The sequence below is a fragment of the Mastigoproctus giganteus genome, chromosome 4, assembly GCF_048544385.1.
Source record: "Mastigoproctus giganteus isolate SK-2022 chromosome 4, ASM4854438v1, whole genome shotgun sequence".
In the NCBI taxonomy this organism is placed as follows: domain Eukaryota; kingdom Metazoa; phylum Arthropoda; class Arachnida; order Uropygi; family Thelyphonidae; genus Mastigoproctus; species Mastigoproctus giganteus.
This window is the reverse complement of record NC_143578.1, coordinates 154,697,047-154,718,295: the sequence shown is the minus strand read 5'-3', so window position 1 is coordinate 154,718,295 and position 21,249 is coordinate 154,697,047. Positions and strand designations below refer to the sequence as shown.

The 21,249-nt window shown below is 38.2% G+C and overlaps 1 protein-coding gene across 2 annotated transcripts in view; it reads left to right on the top strand.

Moving 5' to 3' along the window:
- Window positions 1-21,249, top strand: part of LOC150087127 (disco-interacting protein 2-like) — a 1,128,863-nt gene that overhangs the window by 977,850 nt on the left and 129,764 nt on the right. For both annotated transcript variants that reach the window (XM_090372979.1, XM_090372978.1), the window contains exon 35: window positions 8,994-9,070. In XM_090372979.1, the coding sequence (XP_090229105.1) occupies window positions 8,994-9,070 (77 nt within the window). The remainder of the gene's footprint in view (window positions 1-8,993; window positions 9,071-21,249) is intronic.

The window sequence follows — 21,249 nt, the reverse complement described above, 5'->3', positions numbered from 1 at the left end:
TTTCTATATAATTGGCTTTAATTTTAAATTTATAATGGAATTATTTTTAATTGAATTTCTAAATTATTCAGAGGCTTTCGGCTACAATTTTAGTCTTGTTACCTTTGGTTTCCCCTCCCCATTGATTTAACCTTTATGTTAATTTAACTATTTAGTTTAAATTTTCGCTCAACAGTTTTGCTATACTAGTGGCATATATTTTAATTTTAATTTTATACTTAATATCAGTTATATATATTTCGTTACCTAACCTTAAAGGTTAGGTAATGAAAGAAACTTTCTTTTCCTACCTAACCTTTAAGGTTAGGTCACAAAATATAAGGAAACCTTTTCTATTATTTCCTAACCTACCATTTAAGGTCAGGTTAAGAAATAAAACAAAAAATAAAAAAACCTTTTCCATTTTCATAACTTAAATTAATAATATAGTAAAAACACTCATGAACTCCAAAAATTTGCTTTTAATAATGAGAAAAAAACATAATGTACATAAAAATGAACGGAACTTTTTCAGAAAAAAAAAAAAATTCATGAATTCCAATCATATAGTGTGACCTCAATAGCTATTCGCAATTTGAATAATAATATTCTGAAAAGTTTCATGATTTTTCCCATAAATTTGACGCCACATATATTCCTTCATGTGACCCATCAACATATCTTTACAGCTGCCATTTCGTCTTTTAGTCACTTTTTAGTCTCTTCCACTGGGCTTCGATATTATTCATATGTGTTCTTGTATGTGGATCTACAAAATGTTTGTAGATATTTTTTGCTAAGCCCATAATATGCCTATATCCATGCCATTCATCTGTTATTTATTTTTTTTTAGGAGCATTAGCAACTAAGGCCATATTGCTCCAGGATATGCGGTGGTCATTCCCTGACCTTTCCGCATCCTCCGTATTCGGTGGTGACAGGCTCGAACCCCGGTCTAATCAAGAAGCGTGTGCTACGCACTGCTGCTCCTTCCCACCTGGCTACGGAGGCACACATCATCTGTTATGATAGTAGTATTTTGCTTCACTACTTTTCTAATGCATAAAAGAGTTTTTGATTTCCGATTTTTTTTATGAATTTCATGAAGACGAATTTTGATTCTCTTTCAAATGCTCCAAACACCCATTTCTTCTTAGCAGTTAAATTTCGTCCTCTGTGATGTTTTGGTTTTACCAGTACAATTTCGTCTGCTTCTACAGTTTTCCCCGATCCACCCAACTTAATGGGTATTTTTAACAACTGCAATTCACAAATATCTCTTAGTTTCTTATAAAACTTAATTGCTGTTACTTTCGAAATCTTCAGATGGAATGCTGTCATAGTTACTGGCGTGCACATTGACCAAAAGTATATAATATACATATCTTTTTTAATGGAAGTTTTGTATTTTCCATAAAACTATGTTCTAATAAAGAAACTCACACAGAACATTTTTTACAATACCAGAACTTTCCACGTGACTCTTCATGATTCAATTAGTTTAAAATAATCATTGCACTTAAAACGGTACAAATTCAGTCTTATTAATTTAGTTTTCATCAAAAAATCAAGCATAGTTTTATTTTCCTTACAAATTTCTTCCATCATTAAAAGATTCATCGCTGCTATTACCTGTTTACCATTCATTAAAAAACTAATTATTATTCACCGTTCTTTACTCATAAATACACATCATAATGCCAACCAGTGACTACACAGTACCTTGTCGTCTGTCACACCCACCACCAATCATTTCATCATTTGCCACGCCTACCTGTCAATCAATATATCGTCGTTCTCGACCTGCTCCAAACCAATAACACCAACTGTCTGTTTACCGAGCAAGCAGTGCTAGAGTGCGGTATCAGGAAACTAATTTTCCAGGTAAGTTAGCCAGCGTTTCCAGTGGTTATCATGTTGGCTTTCTTTACCTTAGCCAGAGGCTTGTTCCACCTGGACAATGTGCTGGCTTGCAAGTGTGTCATTGCCACAGCTGCACTGCATGAGTGGAATTTTGAAACCTTGAATCAACTCCCACATTACCAGAAACAAATCTTTGTCTTATCAAATATAAAATATAGGTATACACTGGTAACAAATTCCATACATGGCAGAAAATGCCAGGGGATTACCATAAAATGCAAATAAAAGAATGGCTAAAATATACAAGAAAGGTTAAATAAACACAAAAAGATGAAATATAAACTGCATTACTCATCACTACATTTCTGTCTAGAGTCCTGGCAATTGTAATACAAAAGTTCATCTTAACATCACATCCACTGAATCAACTTGTGCGAGATATACATTATTCAACTGCATACACACAGTTCTTGACAGAAATTCACACAACTACTAGGCAACAGTAGCCTCAGCAAACCACACTGCAGTTTGTTTCCTATATTTCGGATCTTCTATGAGCATTAGTAGGTCAATTCCAATATGTGTTAGGCACTGAATTGATTCTATCGCACTGGCGGGTATAAACCTGTCGGCCATCTTCAGTCTGTTTTCATTCTCAAGGATTTGGTGCCTCTTAATGCAGATGGCAGGATGTGCCACTCACAAAGCTGCCAGAAGCATGGTGATGATATCGTGCCAGTCATCATTTTGATTGTGGTTATTAATCGTTTCCAGGCAATGATGTCTAGTAAATGCTGCAGTTTTAGCTGTTCAGAGAGCTGCATGGTCCTTAACTGTTGAGGGAGATGGTGCTTATGGTTTGCCCACTTCAGCAGCCAGAATTCACTCACATATATTCTCCTAATGTGGGTAGGGGTGACTGATGCTCACAATTCGGTGCCATACAAAATGGCCGAATACACTGAGGTTCTTAAATATCGTGCAGTTGTTGCGGTAGTTCATTTTCTTTACAATCAGGTCAATATGAGATTTGAACGTAAGTTTAATATTAAATGCTACTCCCAGATCTCTATGCGTCTCAACAACTGCGATAGGTTTGGCATTAAGTTTCGGGTGTACGAGTATAGGCAATTACGGCCAAGCCAAATTTATTTAAGTACACGTATAAGTTCAGAAGCTTATAATTAATCTGGTCACACAATGCACTAGGTCATGGATGGGTGTTAGGATCTTAATATCATCTGCATAAGTGCATACATCATCCCTACCCTTGCAGAACGGGATCATCATGGCGGTAAAGAGGAGTCCAGATAAGCCTCCACCCTGTGGAACTCCTGCATGGAGTTGGTGTTGGAGGATCTGACTATGTGTACGGTAATAAATGGACCGACAAGTAGGTAGGGCCTGTAGGAACTTCAGCAAATTTCCTTTTATTTGGAAGGCGTGTTGGAGCAGATGAAGTAACATATGTACATCCAGACTATCGAAGGCTGCTTTTATATCGACATAAATTATTGCGATTTCCTTTCTGGCTTAGAAAGCATTTAGTATCGCGGCTTGAACTGTGAGGAGGTTAGTAATTGTTGATCTTGTAGTTATTGAATAATAAATTTGTTGAGGCTGCCCAGCCATTAGACAACTTTGACAGTAGAGCTTTCTCCAGTACTTTTAACAGGGTAGATGCAGTAGATATAGGCCTATAGTGCTCTATGAGGTTAGGCTTTGTAATTTTCGGCATTGGAATTAGAGTACTTATACCAGTTCTCAGGGAAAACTCGGCAAGCAAGGATGGAGCTATAAATTGCTTGGAGTGGTTCAATTAGGTAAGGGCTGAGACACTTTACCATGAAGTGGGGACTCCAACTCCAGCTGTCTTACTCGCCCTGAGGAAGTTAATACTCTATATTAGTGCTTCTTTAGTGATAAGAACAGACTCCATCACATTGTCAACTAATTGATCCCACTCAAACTCCCTGACTTGAGACTCATGATATATACTGGAGAATCTGCTGATATGATCCATCCACGCTTCTTTGTCAAGCCCCTGATTTGTGTCACTTTTATGTGTGCAACGAGGTAGCTTTCCCCTGTCAAGTGTGTCTTTCATGTAGCAGTTGATTGCTCTAGATTTTTCCCTATTAAATATTGCTCTGGCCCTCGAGTAGTTAATTCTGTTTTGTGTGTCATTGACAATTTCCAGTTTCTGTGCAGATTTTGCTTTAGTTTAAAGAATGCAGTTAGGCTAGAGTTCCACCAGGTTTTCGATTTTGATGATATCCTTACTACTTTGACAGCCACAAATTCTGTAATAGAGTTAATCCAACTGGTTAAGAGAGTTGTTGCAAATAAGGCATCACATTTGAGTAGACATTCCCACGGGATACAGCTGGCAGCAAATAAGCATTTATATGGGTCCAGAAAGGCTGGCAAAGTAAGAAGCTGGCTCTAAATTTTTTCCTTGGCATTGAAGTCCACACACAGTAGCATTATGAGCATTGCAGTTGGGCTATGATCGGATGGAAAGAACATTTCGGTGGGGGGGGGTACATCAATTATACATTTACCAGAAGACAGAATTAGGTCAAGTCTATTTTCAGCTCTCGTAGGTTGGTCATTGATGAGAGAGATGAAGCATGGCTGTAGTTTATTTAACATGGTGTCCAGCAGGTTATTGAGCTGTGGTGGAAGGTTGAAATCTCCACATACTATATTATTATTAGCGATATGGTGCAAGGAAGCCTGAGGCTTAGCTGCACCAGCCAAAAAAAAAAAAAAAGTGATTTTCCCTGTGACCCAGAGAGAAAGGGAGAGAAAAGTAGAAGGAAATCACCAAGAAAGAGAATAATGATGATATCCAGCTCAAAACCCTGGGTGTGTCAAGCCCATACTCACCAGATGTGAGCCCCTGGGGTAAATATGGGTGGCTGACACATGTAATTTGTTGAGAAGCAAGTCTACTACATTATTTATCTGAGCAAGAGGAAGAATCCCATCAGCATTGAGCCTGATCAATCCATTCAAGGCCTTATACACCTCAATCAGATTTCCTCACAGGTGCCTAGTCTCCAGACACTGTAATTTGCAGAACTTAAGCCTTTCTTCATAAAAGCACCACTTTGTTCCCTTCACCAGTCTTGTTGCCCTTCTCTGTATGTACTCTTTTTAGCAACTCTACATCCTTCCTAAAATGAGGCTTCCAGACCTGTACACAGTACTGAAGGTGTGGCCTGACAATTGCCTTATACAAGGGGATAATCACCTCCTTATCCCTGCTTGCAAAATTCCTGTATATCATTGACAAGATCCCCCCATGACCTACTCTGGCAGCCTGTCTGTGCAATTACTCCAAGTCTCTTTCATTCTCCACTACCCTGAGTGTAACACTACATAGTTGTTACATTTATCTGGAGTTATTTCTACCCATATGCAGTACTTTGCATTTGTCAATGTTAAACTTCAGTTGCCACTTCTCAGCCCATCTACCCAAATTTTCCAGATCCTGCTGCTGCAGCAGCAACAGCATACTGTTATTAACAACCCTGCAAACTTTGACATTAAGCTTGATATACCTTCATCAATATCATTGATAAATATACAAAACAACAATGGGCCCAACACCAAACCCTGAGGGACACCACTAATAGCATTAGTCCACGTAGAGCAGTACCCATTGATTACCACTCTCCGTCTTCTCCCACTTAACCATCCTTTTATCCATTGTAGCAACTTGCCTTTAATGCCATACTGATCTTACAGTAGTCTTCAATATGCAACAGTATCAAAAGCTTTCCTGAAATCCAACTATAATACCAAATACGGAGGATGCGGAAAGGTCAAGGAATGAACACCGCATATCCCAGAGTAATATGGCCTTAGTTGCTAATGCTCCTAAAAAAAACCAAATAACAAACAACAACCAACTATAATGAAGACATGCTGATACTGAAAAAAAATAGTTCCTAAATCACTGGATAAAGGAAGCAATGATGAATATAATGAGGATTCTTGTGTTGCAGACTTTTCTGAACTATTCACTTTAACAGACTTGGACTATTTTTTTTTTTTTTTTTTAATTTGGTTTTTAGGAGCATTAGCAACTAAGGCCATATTGCTCAGGAGATATGCGGTGGTCATTCCCTGACCTTTCCGCATCCTCCGTATTTGGTGGTGACGGGCTCGAACCCCGGTCTAATCAAGAAGCGGGTGCTATGCACTGCTGCTCCTTCCCACCTGGCTGCGGAGGCGGCGACTTGGACTACTAATCAAAAATTATATATAATAAACCACACTAAATTAAGTGTGATTTATTATATTTTTTTTTGATTAGTAGTCCAAAAAATATAAATAATACACCACACTAAATCAACACTGGACTTGGTTCATGATTTATCTAAAGAGGAAGCAAAACTGCTTATTTACAACAGTGCAAGTTACTTGAAGCCGGAACTTAAATTAAAGTATATTGAAAATGTCACGAAATGTTTATAAAATATGTCATTATGGAAAATTGTAGATGTTTCTGTAAAGATATTAGTGGTCTTCTAAATGATCTGGGCATTGAAACTATTCCCGCCAGTTTCTCTATTTCACACTGTTGGTTTGACAGAAACATGAGAGTATATCCAAGATCCTGAATACAATAAAATTCCATGACTTTGCTTGGAATGTCTATAGTGGAAATTTTAATGTAATTAGTCTGCAGGGACATTTCACAGAATACTGTTATTTTCTGTTTGTGTGATGACAGTCATGCAACATAAAAACATTGTACAGCAGTTAAAAAAAAGGAGAATTTTTTTTACCAACGAGATATTAATCTTAAAATATGTTCCAATGGTTGAACCAAACAAGGCTCTTTTTTGACCTTTGTCTATAAAGCGTGGATTAATGAAGAATTTTGTTAAGGCTCTGAACAAAGAAGGAAGTGGATTCTGCTACCTAAGGGAAGTGTGTCCCAATTTAACAGATGCAAAACTGAAGGAGGGAATGTTCAAAATAATCAAAGATGATGTGCTGGAAACATTCTACAGTGCATTGAACTAACAATTCCGCAATCACTCACAGCAGTTATGCATGGATTTCTTTGAAGAACAAAAGAAGGTAATTATGAATCTCTGGTGTAACTTACCAAAATGCTATAAAGATATAGGTTGCCATTGAATGTATTTGAACATTCATTTTTTCCTCATTCCCATCTTAGTTTTTTTAACTCAAAATTTGGGATGTGTAGGGAGGGAATGCTTGCATCCGGACATATCTGTGGTGGAAAAGCACTACCAAGTTCACCGGGATGCTGCTGTGATGGGCAATTACTGCTGGTTTCTTAAGAAGGGAAAGAAAAATGGACTATAAGAACTTTCTGAGTGGCATACATTTCTAAGGAAACAGAATGTATGTAGCACATTATATGTTTGATTAAAATATTTTGAGATGAATAAGACTAATTTTTAAGACCACATATATATACTTGAAGTTGGTTGTCCATCAAATTACTTAAATTTCAGTATGTCTTCCATTGTAAACATGATGGTAACAATTTTTGTTCTGTTGGGATCAGTTTTCTCTGGAGATATAAAAACAAATTCTCTTTTTGTTGGCCAGTTTTATTAGCCTGTGTATTCCATGTAGGGGCTATAATTATTAGCCCCATGTAGAGGCTAATAATTATGGTCCATTTCCCTCAGCATGAATTGTTGAGGAGGCTTCCATCCTGCAGTGGGTTGATAGTGGCTGCACTTTACTTTTCCATGTAGGGGCTATATACATAGCCTATGTCAGTGGTCTCAAACTGGTGGCCTGCGAGCCACATCCAGCCCCCGAAGCAATTTTACACGGCCCGCGAGTACATTTCAATTATGTATTTGTTGTAAATACGGTGCTTATAATTTTAGAGACATAGAGATATGGACGGCTTATGTGCGCGACTGCTATTGAAGGAAAAAGAGATAGAATGAATAGGTTGGGGCTTTGTCTTTGTCACTGTATGCTTGTATGCCAGGCCACGTGACTGAGGTAAGGTGGGAGAACTTCCCACGTCAGTACAATCAGTAAATTTAGTTCGCCAGCCGACAGTTGGTGGTTCTTCAGTTTTGTGGTGTTTCCGATTTTTTCTATTGAGTTAGTACTTCTGATATATATTTTCCTTGAGTCAGTCACTAGTTGGTTAGCTGGATGCACAGCTGCGCAGTTCATATTGCTATATATGGAGACAAATAACGTACGGCCAGTCAGCTGCTTTCAGATCGTGCATTCGGCCACATGCAATTTGAGTTTGAGACCACTGGCCTATGTATTCCAGGTGGGCTATAGGGACTACAGCCCCTCCATGTGATCAAAATAATGTGAATCTTTTTTACTGCTACATGGTGATTAAAGCTTAATGATTTCCTAGAACACCACTTTATCCCCCCTCCTTTAAAAAATTCTGGGATCACCCCTATCCTCCCACAATCTAACAATTTTCCAACCCATCTAACACTGCCTCAGTACCATCAGCACAATTGTTGTACCCCTTCTATTTAAGTGCATCCTTTCCTATCCCTATAAAAATGGTCCCATCTATTAAAAAGCACTGGCCATGCTGGGAAAAAATTCTACATCACAAGCCTTGTACAGTCTCTCCATGCCTGAACTGACTGACAAGGCTTTAATCATAAACTTCCTCCTGTTGTATCACGTCTAAATTCCAAACACTTTCAAATTGAGCCCTAATTCATGACTTTTTCTCATCACCTCATCTTTGTTAAGTAAAGCATCAGAATACCTAAGCTAAAAGCATCATTGATGGAATCCTTTGATTCAATTCCTTCAAGGGGAATTTTCTTAAAGCATCCTAATTTATCCAAGAAAATACCACATTCATTATGTACTGCTATAATCAGGTCTACAGCATTCACAGTACTACCTCTATTATTGTTACATTTGTCTAAAACAATTCTGTTTGCTTTTTCTAAACTGAAAATTAGTTGGCAGAAGTTAGCTAAAGACAGAAATTTAAGAATGCTGTAACTGAATTCAGTGGTTATTGACATTTATTTGAATATTTTAATAGTTATAGATATATTATCTTTTCTAAGTTTCTGAAAAAAAAAATTTCAAATTTGAATATTAATTAATTATAATAATAATTCTGTTGAAACCCTTATTTACAGTACGTGATACATTTTGTTCCTATGGTGTTATGGAATTGTGTACCAAAGGGCTTGGCTCATCTGTTGCACAACTAAAGGTAAAACCAAATTAATCTGTAATGAACTCTTGACTAGGTGTGTTTTTCATTCCAAAGTTCATTTACGCCTTAAGCCTTTTAATTTATAACTAGCATTGTCTACTTCTTTACTGTATAACTTGTTGTTTTGTTTGTTATTTGGTTTTTAGGAGCATTAGCAACTAAGGCCATATTGCTCTGGGGATATGCGGTGGTCATTCCCTGACCTTCCGCATTCTCCGTATTTGGTGGTCATGGGCTTGAACCCCAGTCTAATCAAAAAGTGTGTGCTACGCACTGCTGCTCCTGGCTACAGAGACACCCCTATATAACCTGTCAAAATAAAATGAACATTCTCAAAATTTTTCAATAAACTAAAAAAAAAAATCCTGTATGTTAAAATCTCAGCACTCTAAGCATTCCAAAGATGTATTACATGAAAATTGTAATCTTCATCCTGACCCTTACTGGATGTAGCATATTTTGTACTGAACCATATATATTTTTTTACAGTATACTTTTCCACTTAAAAAATATTCACTGATGGTACGAGATTACAAAGTGTGCAGACAAAGAATTCAAGCTTGTGCAAACGGAGAAGTTTTGGAAATTTTTACCATATTTTTGATTAATTAGCATTAAATTGTGTTTGACAAATAGTTCAATAGCCTTGGTCACATTCATTAGCTAATTTTTAAATTTAGCTAGGGATTTTGTAAATTATGACTTATTATATGGAGAACTTTTGTATCTGTGTATTGGGGCAAATATCATAACTAGTAGTGCAGTGGAATTGTAGTAATTGTGACAAATAATAAACAAACAATCATGTAGTTAGGCATATTTTTTTTATTTTTAGGTAAGAAATTTTACTTTCAGTGTGGATATAACTAATTTAAAACTCAGTGAACGTAACAGTATAGTGCAATGTTATAACTTGAACTTGATAGTGTAAGGTTTAATTCAAACTTGAATAGTGTAACATGTATCATTGCATTGAGGAATCTATTAGTTTTTTGTGGTATTGTATTTAAACAGAATGTCTCAATGTAATTGGAGAACATTGAAAACTTAACTCTAAAGCAAAAACTTCATCATACACAATCACCTCCAACATGCTGCTTTTGTGAACGACCAATCTGAGAAAAAAAATTTTCCAATACTTGGGTCATTTCAAAGATTTGTCTATTTTACTAAACAATGTTTTGAAGGTTCATTTCTACTAAGTTTAACTTTATGAAGATAAGCCAGTCATCCTTAAATAATCACATGCATTTGCCATTAATATTACCATTAACAAATAGAAATTTGGAAAAGGAGCAGGGATGCAAAAGAAAACATTTGCATAAAATAAGTTGACTTCCATATGAAGTATATTACAATTTATATGCACTAATGCAGTTTTCTTTTTTGTTTGAGGTGTGTATGTGTTTCCTTTCATCCCTTCCCCAGTTGCATCCCTCAACACCACTGTTAACTTATAACATTAGTGTCACATTAAGTATGATATGCTCATTTTATATGATAAATTTTTGATCATACAAAAGTGAAAAATCTAAGTTTCCCTATTGAAGAAGGGTGCTTCTGACTATAACTAAAACACTGAGAAGGATGAATTGGTCTCACGTCTTTATTGCTATTCTACTCCAGATTTTGAAATATCACCTGGCAAGGGATTCAGGATAATCTGCATAACAGATTATGAAGCTGTAATCAGAACTACTGGGAAGAATCAGGAGTAGCAAAATAAAGGTAATGACAATAAATACCTATCTTTATTTCTGACTGGCATATCTTTATTTTAAAGATATCAGTGTAATGAATTTTAATGTATGGATTATCCTAATGGTTATTCCAATTTAAAATGTATGCTTTGTACATGCTCATGATAGATGACCAGTACGCTATTGGAAAATATGAATCCACAAGTGGCTGTAAGCATTATTAAGTCTCAATGTTAAGCATGTTCTTCCATTGTGCTACATCCAGGAACTATACAGGGACAAGGAAATGATTATCCTGCTGTATAAGGCAATGGTTAGGTGTAGCATGAGAACTGCATACTATACAGGTCTTGAAAGCCTCATTTTAGAAAGGATGAAATCTGTTGGAAGAGATGCAGAGAAGAGCAACAAGATTAGTCAGGGATGCAAAAAGAGCACTTACCAAAAAAGTGCTCTTTTTGTATCCTTTTCCAAAATAAAAGTGCTCTTTTTCTATGCAGTCTGAAAAATGTGTGTAAAGAGAGTTGATTAAAGTGTTTGTCTTGAAATAGATTGAGTAAACTAAAATCTGACAACAACATACTCTTTCTCAGATTAGCATTAGCAGAAGCATATGATGTAGGAAAGCAAGCTTATATAGCACCAGCAAAAATAAAAAACAAAACCTTCCTGTTTCACCCATCCATTCACTCCAAACGTCTGTCTAGTCCAGCCTGTTCCAGCAATCAACAACTCGCTAGCTAAAGGCAAATTTCCACACATCTATTCTACAACTGTTTTCCTCAATTAGAATTTATGCTCCCTCAGGTGTGGAATCTGAGGAAGAGGGAGAATCCCAATATTATTGAGCTTGCTCAAAACATTCAAGGCCTTATACACATCAATCAGATCACCTTTGCAGGGCCTGGTCTACAGAAGCTGATGTTTGCAGAATTTAAGCCTTTCTTGGTAAGATTACCCCTTTGTCCCACTCACCAAACCCAGTCCCCATCTCGGTACTCGTTCCAGCAGCTCTACATCTTTCCTAAAATGAGGCCTCCAGACCTGTATGCAGTACTCAAGGTGTGGCCTGACCATTGCCTTATTAGCATTAGCATTAGTAGAGGCATTTGATGCAAGAAAGCAAGCTTATGCAGCATCAGCCAAAAAAAAAAAAAAAAAAAAAAAAAAACCCACTTCCACTTCACCCCTCTGTTCGTTCAAAATACCTGTCCAGCTGAGCCTTAAACTTATTTAGGCTATCAACCTCCACCACAAGGGATGGCAGTCTGTTCCACCAACCAACCACCCGCTGGCTAAAGGCAAATTTCCGCACGTCTATCCTACATCTGTCTTTCCTCAATTTGAATTTATGCCCTCTCAGGTGATTTTTCTGAGCTAGAGGAAGAATCCCATCAGCATTGAGCATGCTTAAACCATTCAAGGCTTTATACACCTCTATCAGATCACCTCGCTGGTGCCTAGTCTCCAGACACTGTAATTTGCAAAACTTAAGCCTTTCCTCGTAAGAGCACCCCTTTGTTCCATTCACTAATCTTGTTGCCCTTCTCTGTACTCGTTCCAGCAGCTCTACATCCTTCTTGAAATGAGGCCTCCAGACCTGTATACAGTACTCTAGGTGTGGCCTGACCATTGCCTTGTACAATGGAATAATCACCTCCTTATCCCTGCTGGAAAAATTCCTGTATATCATTGACAATACTCCATGAGCTACTCTTGCAGCCCGTCTGCACTGCTCAGAGAACTTCATATCTGCCTGCACAATCACCCCCAAGTCCCTTTCATTCTCTACCACTGTCAGTGTAGTACCACAGAGTTGATACGTTGCCCTGGGGTTGCTGTTTCCCATGTGTAGTACTTTACATTTGTCAATGTTAAACTTCATTTGCCACCTCTCAGCCCATCTGCTCAACCTTTCCAGATCCTGTTGCAGCAGTGTAGTGTCAGTAGTGTCCTTGACAACCCTGCCAACCTTTGTATCATCTGCAAACTTGGACATTAAGCTTGATATACCATCATCAATATCATTTATAAATACAGAAAACAATAATGGACCCAACACTGAGCCCTGAGGGACTCCACTAATAACATTAGTCCACGATGAGCAGTGTCCATTGATTACCACTCTCTGTCTTCTCCCACTCAACCACCCCTTTATCCATAGCAGCAATTTGCCTCCAATGTCACACTACTCCAATTTGTGTAGCAGTCTTCCATGTGCAACAGTATCAAAAGCCTTTCTAAGATCCAAGTATATAATATCAAAGTTATTCCCTGCATCCAGTTCTTTTGTGACTGCATCATAGTATCCAATCAAGTTGGTCAGGCAAGACTTCCCCTTAACAAAACCATGCTGTGTCTAAGCTATAACTGAAGTCTTGTCTAAATGATCCTGCAGTGCTTCTTTAACCAGTGCCTCCATTAATTTTCCTGGAACAGAAGTTAAGCTCACAGGTCTATAGTTACTTGTGTCAGCCTTTGATCCTCCTTTGTGAATTGGGGTCACATTTGCACATTTCCAGTCTATGGGTACCTCCCCTGAGTCCAAGGAAGCTCTCATAATTATGGCTAAGGGTATTATATAAAGGAATAATCACCTCCTTGTCAATTCTAGTAAAATTCCTATATATATCGTTGAAAAAACTCCAAGCCCTGCTCTGGCAGCCCATCTCCACTACTCAGAGAACTTCATATCTCTGTGCACAATTACCCCCAAGTCTTTTTCATTCTCCACCTCCCTGAGTGTATTACGACACAATTAGTACATTTCTCTTGGGTAACTACTACCCATATGGAGTACTTTGCATTTGTAAATGTTAAACTTCAGTTCCCACTTCTCGGCCCATCTGCCTGACATTTCTAGATCCTGTTCCAGTAGCAGACTGTCTTTACTGTCATTAACAACATTGCTAACCTTTGTATTATCTGCAAACTTGGACATTAAGCCTGATATACCTTCATCGATATCATTGATAAATACATAAAACAACCATGAGTCCAGCACCGAACCCTGGGGGACTCCGCTAATAACATTAGTTCACTTAGAGCAGTGTCCACTTATTACCACTCTCTGCTGTCTCTCCCACTCAACCATCCCTTTATCCATTGCAGTAACTTGCCCTTCATTCCATACCGCTCCAATTTGTACAGCAGTCTTCCATGTGCAACAATATCAGGAGCTTTCCTGAAATCCGAGTATATGATATCAAAATTATTTTTTGCATCCAGTTCCTTTGTGGCTACATAGTAGTATCCAATCAAATTGGTCAAACAAGACTTTCCCTTAAAAAACCCATGCTGTGTTTGAACTATTACTGCAGTCTTGTCTAGGTGATCCTGCATCTCTTCTTTAACCATTGATTCCATAATTTCCCCGGAACGAAAGTTAAATGACAGGTCTATAATTATTCGTGTCACTCTTTGAACCCCCTTTATGAATTGGGAACTTTTCCACATCTCCGGTCCATGGGGACCTCCCCTGAATGTAAGGATGCTCTCATAATTATGGGTTTGCTAACTTCCCTTGCTGCCTCCTTCAATATAACTGGATAGATTCCATCTGCCCTAGGTGACTTTCTTATGTTCAGCAATTTCTCCTCTACTTTGCTCACCATTATTAAAAAATCATTTACCTCCCTTTTAGAGTTTAATAAACTTCTTTCCTCTGCTTCCTAATAAAATTCCCCATGTGTGAATGTAGATGCAAAATACTCATTCAGTTTGCCGGCTGTCTCAGCAGGATCATCAACAGTCAAACTACCAACATCAAGTGTACAAATCTGATTCATCTCCTTCCTTCTAGAGCAGCGATTCCCAACCTTTTTGACCCACAGAGCCCTTTTTAGAATCAATTTCTATGTAGGAGCCACTATGCCAGTGCTCAGCTATGACTCGTCGTCTATCCGTCTCGTACTACAATAATTTTGAAGCTAATGGCAGCAAAATGACTGAACGTCGTCTGCTAGAGAATGTGCAAAATTCAACTTGGCAAATTGTTATTCAGAATGTGATTTCTAGTTTTCTAATTTATGTTTCTAATTCTTTAATTTCATTCAATTTTTAGGTATTTTTTTTTTCCTAGAGGGGCCGCGGAGCACCTGGGAAGTGTACGTGGAGCCCTTAGGGCTCCGCAGAGCACGGATTGGGAACCACAGTTCTAGAGTTTACATAAGTAAGAAGTCTTTGTTGTTTTTCTTTGCATTCTTTGCTAACAATTTCTCATGATCAGCCTTAACTTGCCTAACCTCCTTTGTAACTTGATTACTGACCAGCTTATATCTCTCATAGTCTTCTGTGTCACCTGATAATTTATATGCATCGCACACATTTTTATTCTCTGCCATGAGCCTCATTAGTTCATCTGACATCAATATAGGTCTAAATCTTGAATAATATTTCTTAGGTGGTATGAAAAGCCTAGTAGCTTCCAAGATTAATTCCTTGAAGGCTTCCCATTTTGAATTCGCTGTTTTTAACATCATCAGTTGATCCCACTGTATGGAATTTAAAAACTGTCTAAGACCAGTTTTTAAAGAGGGCGCTGACTCTTTTAAAATTACAGCTGTGAGTTACAGGCTCCAAAAAACCAATAAGTGTTTGCCTTTTTATTTACATAATTGTTATTTTATATTGTACTTAATACGTAGTCTTATAGTTATAGTTACGCTGGTTATTTTTATTTTAATTTAGATAGTTTTTGTGGATTACTAATTAATTTACATAAAACCGTTATTTTCGTTCGAATCTTGCAGCCATTGTTTTTGTATATAGTGGTAGGGAATTCAAATTTTTCATTGAGATAGCCAGGTAGCTCTAACGCATAATTATATAGATTAATACACTTCACTCTTTCTATTAGATAGCGTAGTATTGACATTTAATTAATTTAAATTTTTAATCTTATTAATTTAAAATAGCATGCCCCAAACTAGAGCAGCAAAGCAACGGGCACAAAATGGCAGGAGTGCTGTGACTCGGGGGAGAACTGAAGGGGGGCGATTCTCCAATGCATCACAGCCTAAAAAAATGTGCAACTTGTGGAATGTTTGCCGAACTCTCTGGAACGGAATATGATATTGCCATGGGGGATGTCTTTGTGTGTGCGCGATGTAAGGAGTGTAAGGAAATCAGGCTACAACTCAGCGTTGTTATGGGCCTATATAAGAGTTTGAAGGACAGGATAGATGCCCTCGAAAGATCTAAATTGAGGGGCCCATCAAGCTCTCAGCTGCCCACATCAACGCCAGAGCTTGCACTTGGTCATCACGCAACACAGCGGCGACCCCCAAGGCAGAATGCGCTGGTCCCACGGGAACTAGTAGTTGTTGGTGACTATTGTCAGGAAACGGGTAACATGCTTTGTAAAAAGGATAGGTGGAACAGGACCAGGATGTGTCTGCCAGGGGCAAAGTTGATGACGTTGCAGAGCAGATATCATCTTTTAAGGGTACAAAAGGTGATATAGTTGTACACATTAGCACTAATGATGTTAAGAGTAGGAGACCGGCAGAATTACTTAACAAGTACAGGTCACTGTTGAACAAAAGCCGAGAATTAGGGTTGAATTTGAAAGTGTCTGCAATTCTGCCCAGACACGATAGGAGGGAATATATGATGAGAAACCTGTCGATCAATTTGGCCCTGGAAAGATTGTGCAAGGCTCAAGGAGGTAGAATTTTTTTCACCCTGGTCTGTACTTGTTAACAGGAGGGACTGCTTCTACAGGGATGGGATAAACTTAAATAGAAAGGGTGCAAGAATATTTGCTGATGCTATCGAGGCAGTGTTATGTGGGTCGGAAAACTGATAGCTTGGGGGGATACAAGGACTAATAGTTTAACAGTAGCCGTAGGCCGGGGTGAAGGTGATTCTTGCACAACTTCTATTAGAATAAGTAGCGACCTGGAGCGCGGGGTGTTGGGGGTTTCAGGGACGGATGGCAGTCATCCTGAAATAGGTGGGTATATGGGATGTGTTAGGGTAACTAGGAATAGGAATAGGAGCATGTATGCTTGCATGTATACCAATGCTAGAAGTATAGTAAATAAATTTGATGAATTTGAAGTGTTGGTCCAGACATCAAAGGCGGATATTGTTGGGATAGCAGAGACGTGCTGTCACAAAGATATAAGGAATGCAGAACTGGAATTTGGGGAGTACAATGTGCACAGAAAGGATAGACAGGATGGAAAGAGAGGAGGTGTTATGCTGTTAATTAAAAAAAACAAAATCAAAAGAAGTGCACCCAGTTGATACAGATGAACAGTACACTGTTGAGTCAGTTTGGTGTGACATAAGCACTGCAAAAACAAAAATAAGAGTAGGAGTGTATTATAGGCCTTATGACTCGAATGAGTACAATGAACAATTATACAGAGAAATAGAGTGGGCCAGTAAATCAGAATGTCTTATAATGGGGGATTTTAACTTCCCAGATATTGACTGGAACTTTTGGGTTGGTCACTCACACACTAGTCAAACTTTTGTGGATTTATTGGATGATTGTTTTCTGCAGCAGCATGTTTGAGAGGCAACCAGAGAGAGTAATACTCTTGATCTGGTTATCAGCAGTGATCACAGTGTACTGATGTGGGATTTACTTAAAGATATAAATACCATTAGGGGTAAAGGAAAGGGTTTTTGCTTCCATAAAGGTGAGTACAGTGGTCTCAGAAAGTTTTTAAATTCTGTACAGTGGGATAAACTGACGATGTTACCAACAGTAAATTCTAAGTGGAAAGCATTCAAGGAATTAATCGTTTAAGCTACAAAAATTTTCATATCTATTAAGAAATATTGTTCAAGGTTTAGGCCTAAATGGTTATCAAATGAACTAATGAGACTCGTAACAGAGAAGAAAAATGCATGAGATGCATATAAATTATCAAGCGACTCAGAAGCCTATGGCAGATATCAGCCAGTCTGTATCAGGTCACAAAGGAGGTTAGGCAGGCAAAGGCAGATTACGAGAAATCCTTGGCAAAAGATGCTAAGAAAAACAGCAAGGATTTCTTTACTTATATAAACTCTAAAAGGAAGGGGATGAATCTGATTGGTCCACTTGATATTAATGGATCAACTGTTGATGATCCTGCCCAGATAGCAAACAAACTGAATGAGTATTTTGCATCTACATTCACACACGAGTAGTTATTAAGGTTTGGAAATGACAGAAGGTTATCAAATTGTAGCAGGATACTTAATGATTTTGTAATAACTGAGAGCAAGTGGATGAGAAATTGTTGAAGTTAAACATAAGAAAAGCACCTGGGGTGGATGGGATCTATCCAGTTATATTAAACGAGGCAGCAAAGCAACTAAGTAAACCCTTGGCCACAATTATGAGAGCATCCTTGAACTCGGGGGAGGTTCCCATGGACTGGAGATGTGCAAATGTATCTCCAATTTACAAAGGGGGATCGAAGGGTGACACAAGTAATTACAGACCAGTTAGTTTAACTTCTGTTCTGGGTAAAACAATGGAGTCACTGGTTAAAGATGCATTGCAGGATCATCTAGACAAGACTGCAGCAATAATTCAGACACAGCATGGGTTTGTTAAGGAAAAGTCTTGTCTGAAAAATTTGATAGATTTGATAGCATATTATGATATGGTTACAAGGGAACTGGATGCAAAAAATAATTTTGATATCATATATTTGGATTTCAGGAAAGCTTTTGACACTTGCGCATGAAAGACTATTGTACAAATTGGAGCAGAATGGTATTAAGGGTAAGTTGCTACAATGGATAAAAGGATGGTTAAGTGGGAGAAGACAGAGGGTGATAATCAATGGGTGCTGCTCTTCGTGGACTAATGTTATTAGTGGAGTCCCACAGGGTTCGGTGTTGGGTCCACTGTTGTTTTGTATATTTATCAATGATATTGATGAAGGTATATCAGGCTTAATGTTGAAGTTTGCAGATGATACAAAGGTTGGCAGGGTTGTTAATGACAGTAATGGCAGTGTGCTACTGCAACAGGATCTAGATAATTTGGGCAGATGGGCTAAGAAGTGGCAACTGAAGTTTAACCTTGACAAATGCAAAGTACTGCATATGGGTAGAAGTAACCCCAGAGAAACGTACCAACTGTGTGGTACTACACTTAAGGTGGTAGAAAATGAAAAAGACCTGGGAGTAATTGTGTAGGCAGATATGAAGTTTTCTGAGCAATGCAGACAGGCTGCCACGGCAGGTCATGGGGTTTTGTCAATGTTATATAGGAATTTTGCTAGCAGGGAGAAGGAGGTGATTGTCCCTCTGTATAAGGCAATGGTCAGGCCACGCCTTGAGTACTGCGTACAGGTCTGGAGGCCTCATTTTAGGAAGGATGTAGATTTACTTGAGCGTGTACAGAGAAGGGCAACAAGATTGGTGAGGGGAATGAAGGGATCCTCTTACCAAGAGAGGCTTAAGTTCTGCAAATTGCAGTGGCTGGAGACTAGGCACCTGCGCAGTGATCTGATTGAGGTATATAAGGCCTTGAATTCTGATGGGATCCTTCCACTTGTTCAGATTATGAACCTAAGGTGGCATAAATTCAAATTAAGAAAAGACGGATGTAGAATAGATGTGCGGAAATTTGTCTTTAGCCAGCGGGTGGTTAATTGCTGGAACAAACTTCTATCTGTCATTGTGGAAGTTGATAGGTTGAATAAATTTAAGGAGGAACTGGACAGGCATTTGGAGGGAATGGTGTGATTTTTTTTTTTTTTTTGGCTGATGCTGCATAAGCTCATACACATGCTTTCTTGCATCACATGCCACTACTACTACTACCACTGTAGCCACCTTTACAAAAACCCTTCCCTTTACCATTGATGTTAGTTACTTCTTTAAATAAATCCCACAACACTGCACTGTGATCACTGTCACTTAGTGGTTCCTTTATCTGCAAATTCTTAATGCATGAACAATCACTGCTGATAATCAGATCAAGAGTATTACTCCATCTTGTTGCCCCTCTAACATTTTGCTGTAGAAAACAATCCTCCAATAAATCCACAAAATCTTGCTAACATGCGAATCACCAATCCACAATTTCCAGTCGATATCTGGAAAATTAAAATCCTCAATTACAAGACATTCTGATTTATTGGCTCACTATTTTTGTGCATAATTATACTAATGATGATGAGTACAATGTTCGTTGTACTCATCATCATTAGGCCTATAATAACACACTTCTGCTCTCATTTTCCCCTTTCCCAGTGCTTATGTCATACTAAACTGACTCAACATTGCACTGTCCAATCATGTCAACTGGATGCACTTCCTTAGATTTTTTGGTTCTTAACTAACAGCGTAAGCCTTCCTCCCTTTATCCCTTTCTGTACACATTGTACTCCCCAAATTAGTCTCCAAACACTGTAATCTACAAAACTTAAGCCTTTCTTCGTAAGGAGAAAGGCTTAAGTTTTGTAGATTACAGTGTTTGGAGATTAGGCACCTGTGAGGTTGTTGTTGTTTTGGTTTTTAGGAGCATTGGCAACTAAGGCCATATTGCTCCGGGATATGCAGTGGTCATTCCCTGACCTTTCCGCATCCTAATCAAGAAGCGTGTGCTACGCACGGCTGCTCCTTCCCACCTGGCTACGGAGGCGCCAAACACCTGCGAGGTGATCTGATTGAGGTGTATAAAGCCTTGAATGGTTTGAGCATGCTCAGTGCTGATGGGATTCTTCCTCTTGCTTAGAATAATCACCCAAGAGCGCTTAAGGCTGAGCTGTACAACAGTTGTTTGGAATGAATGGAGGGGTGAAATCGGAGCGAGGTGTTTTTTTTTTTTTTTGGCTGATGCTGCATAAGCTTGCTTTCGTGCATTGTATGCCTCTACTAATACTAAAAATTCCAATTCTGCACTGCTTATATCTGTGTGACACCATGTCTCTGATATTCCAGCTATCTGCCTTTGATGCCTTGCTCAGCACTTCAAATTCATTTACTATACTTCTAGCATTGGTGTATATGCAAGTAGACATGCACCTGTTCTTACTCTTAGTTACCCTAACATAGCCCATATGCACTAGTGCAAAGAAAGTGCATCACCTAGTAATTTCAAATTTCTAACTCTTTTTTGCAATGGTATGTTACATTAATGACTAGCATTACAAATAGAAATATAAACAAAAGATATCTATTAATAGTTAAGGCAAAGCTAAGTAATATTTGACAGGTGCTCTCAAAATAAAATATTCCAAAATGAGCATTTGCAACCTTTATACAACAGTTTTGGTAAACACGACAATTATGGCTGAAATTTTATCAGAAGCTCTCACTTTGCTTCATTTTATCATTTTAAATGGAAAACAAAATGAAAAGTTCATCAGGTGTAAACTAATATTTAGTTTAACCACCTCTGGCCCTGATGACAGCACACACAGTCGAGGCATTGACAAGATCAATTTCTGAAGATAATCAACTTATAGTTCATGGTTTCAAACACAAATTATGGCTTCCTGACGTTCACTAAGG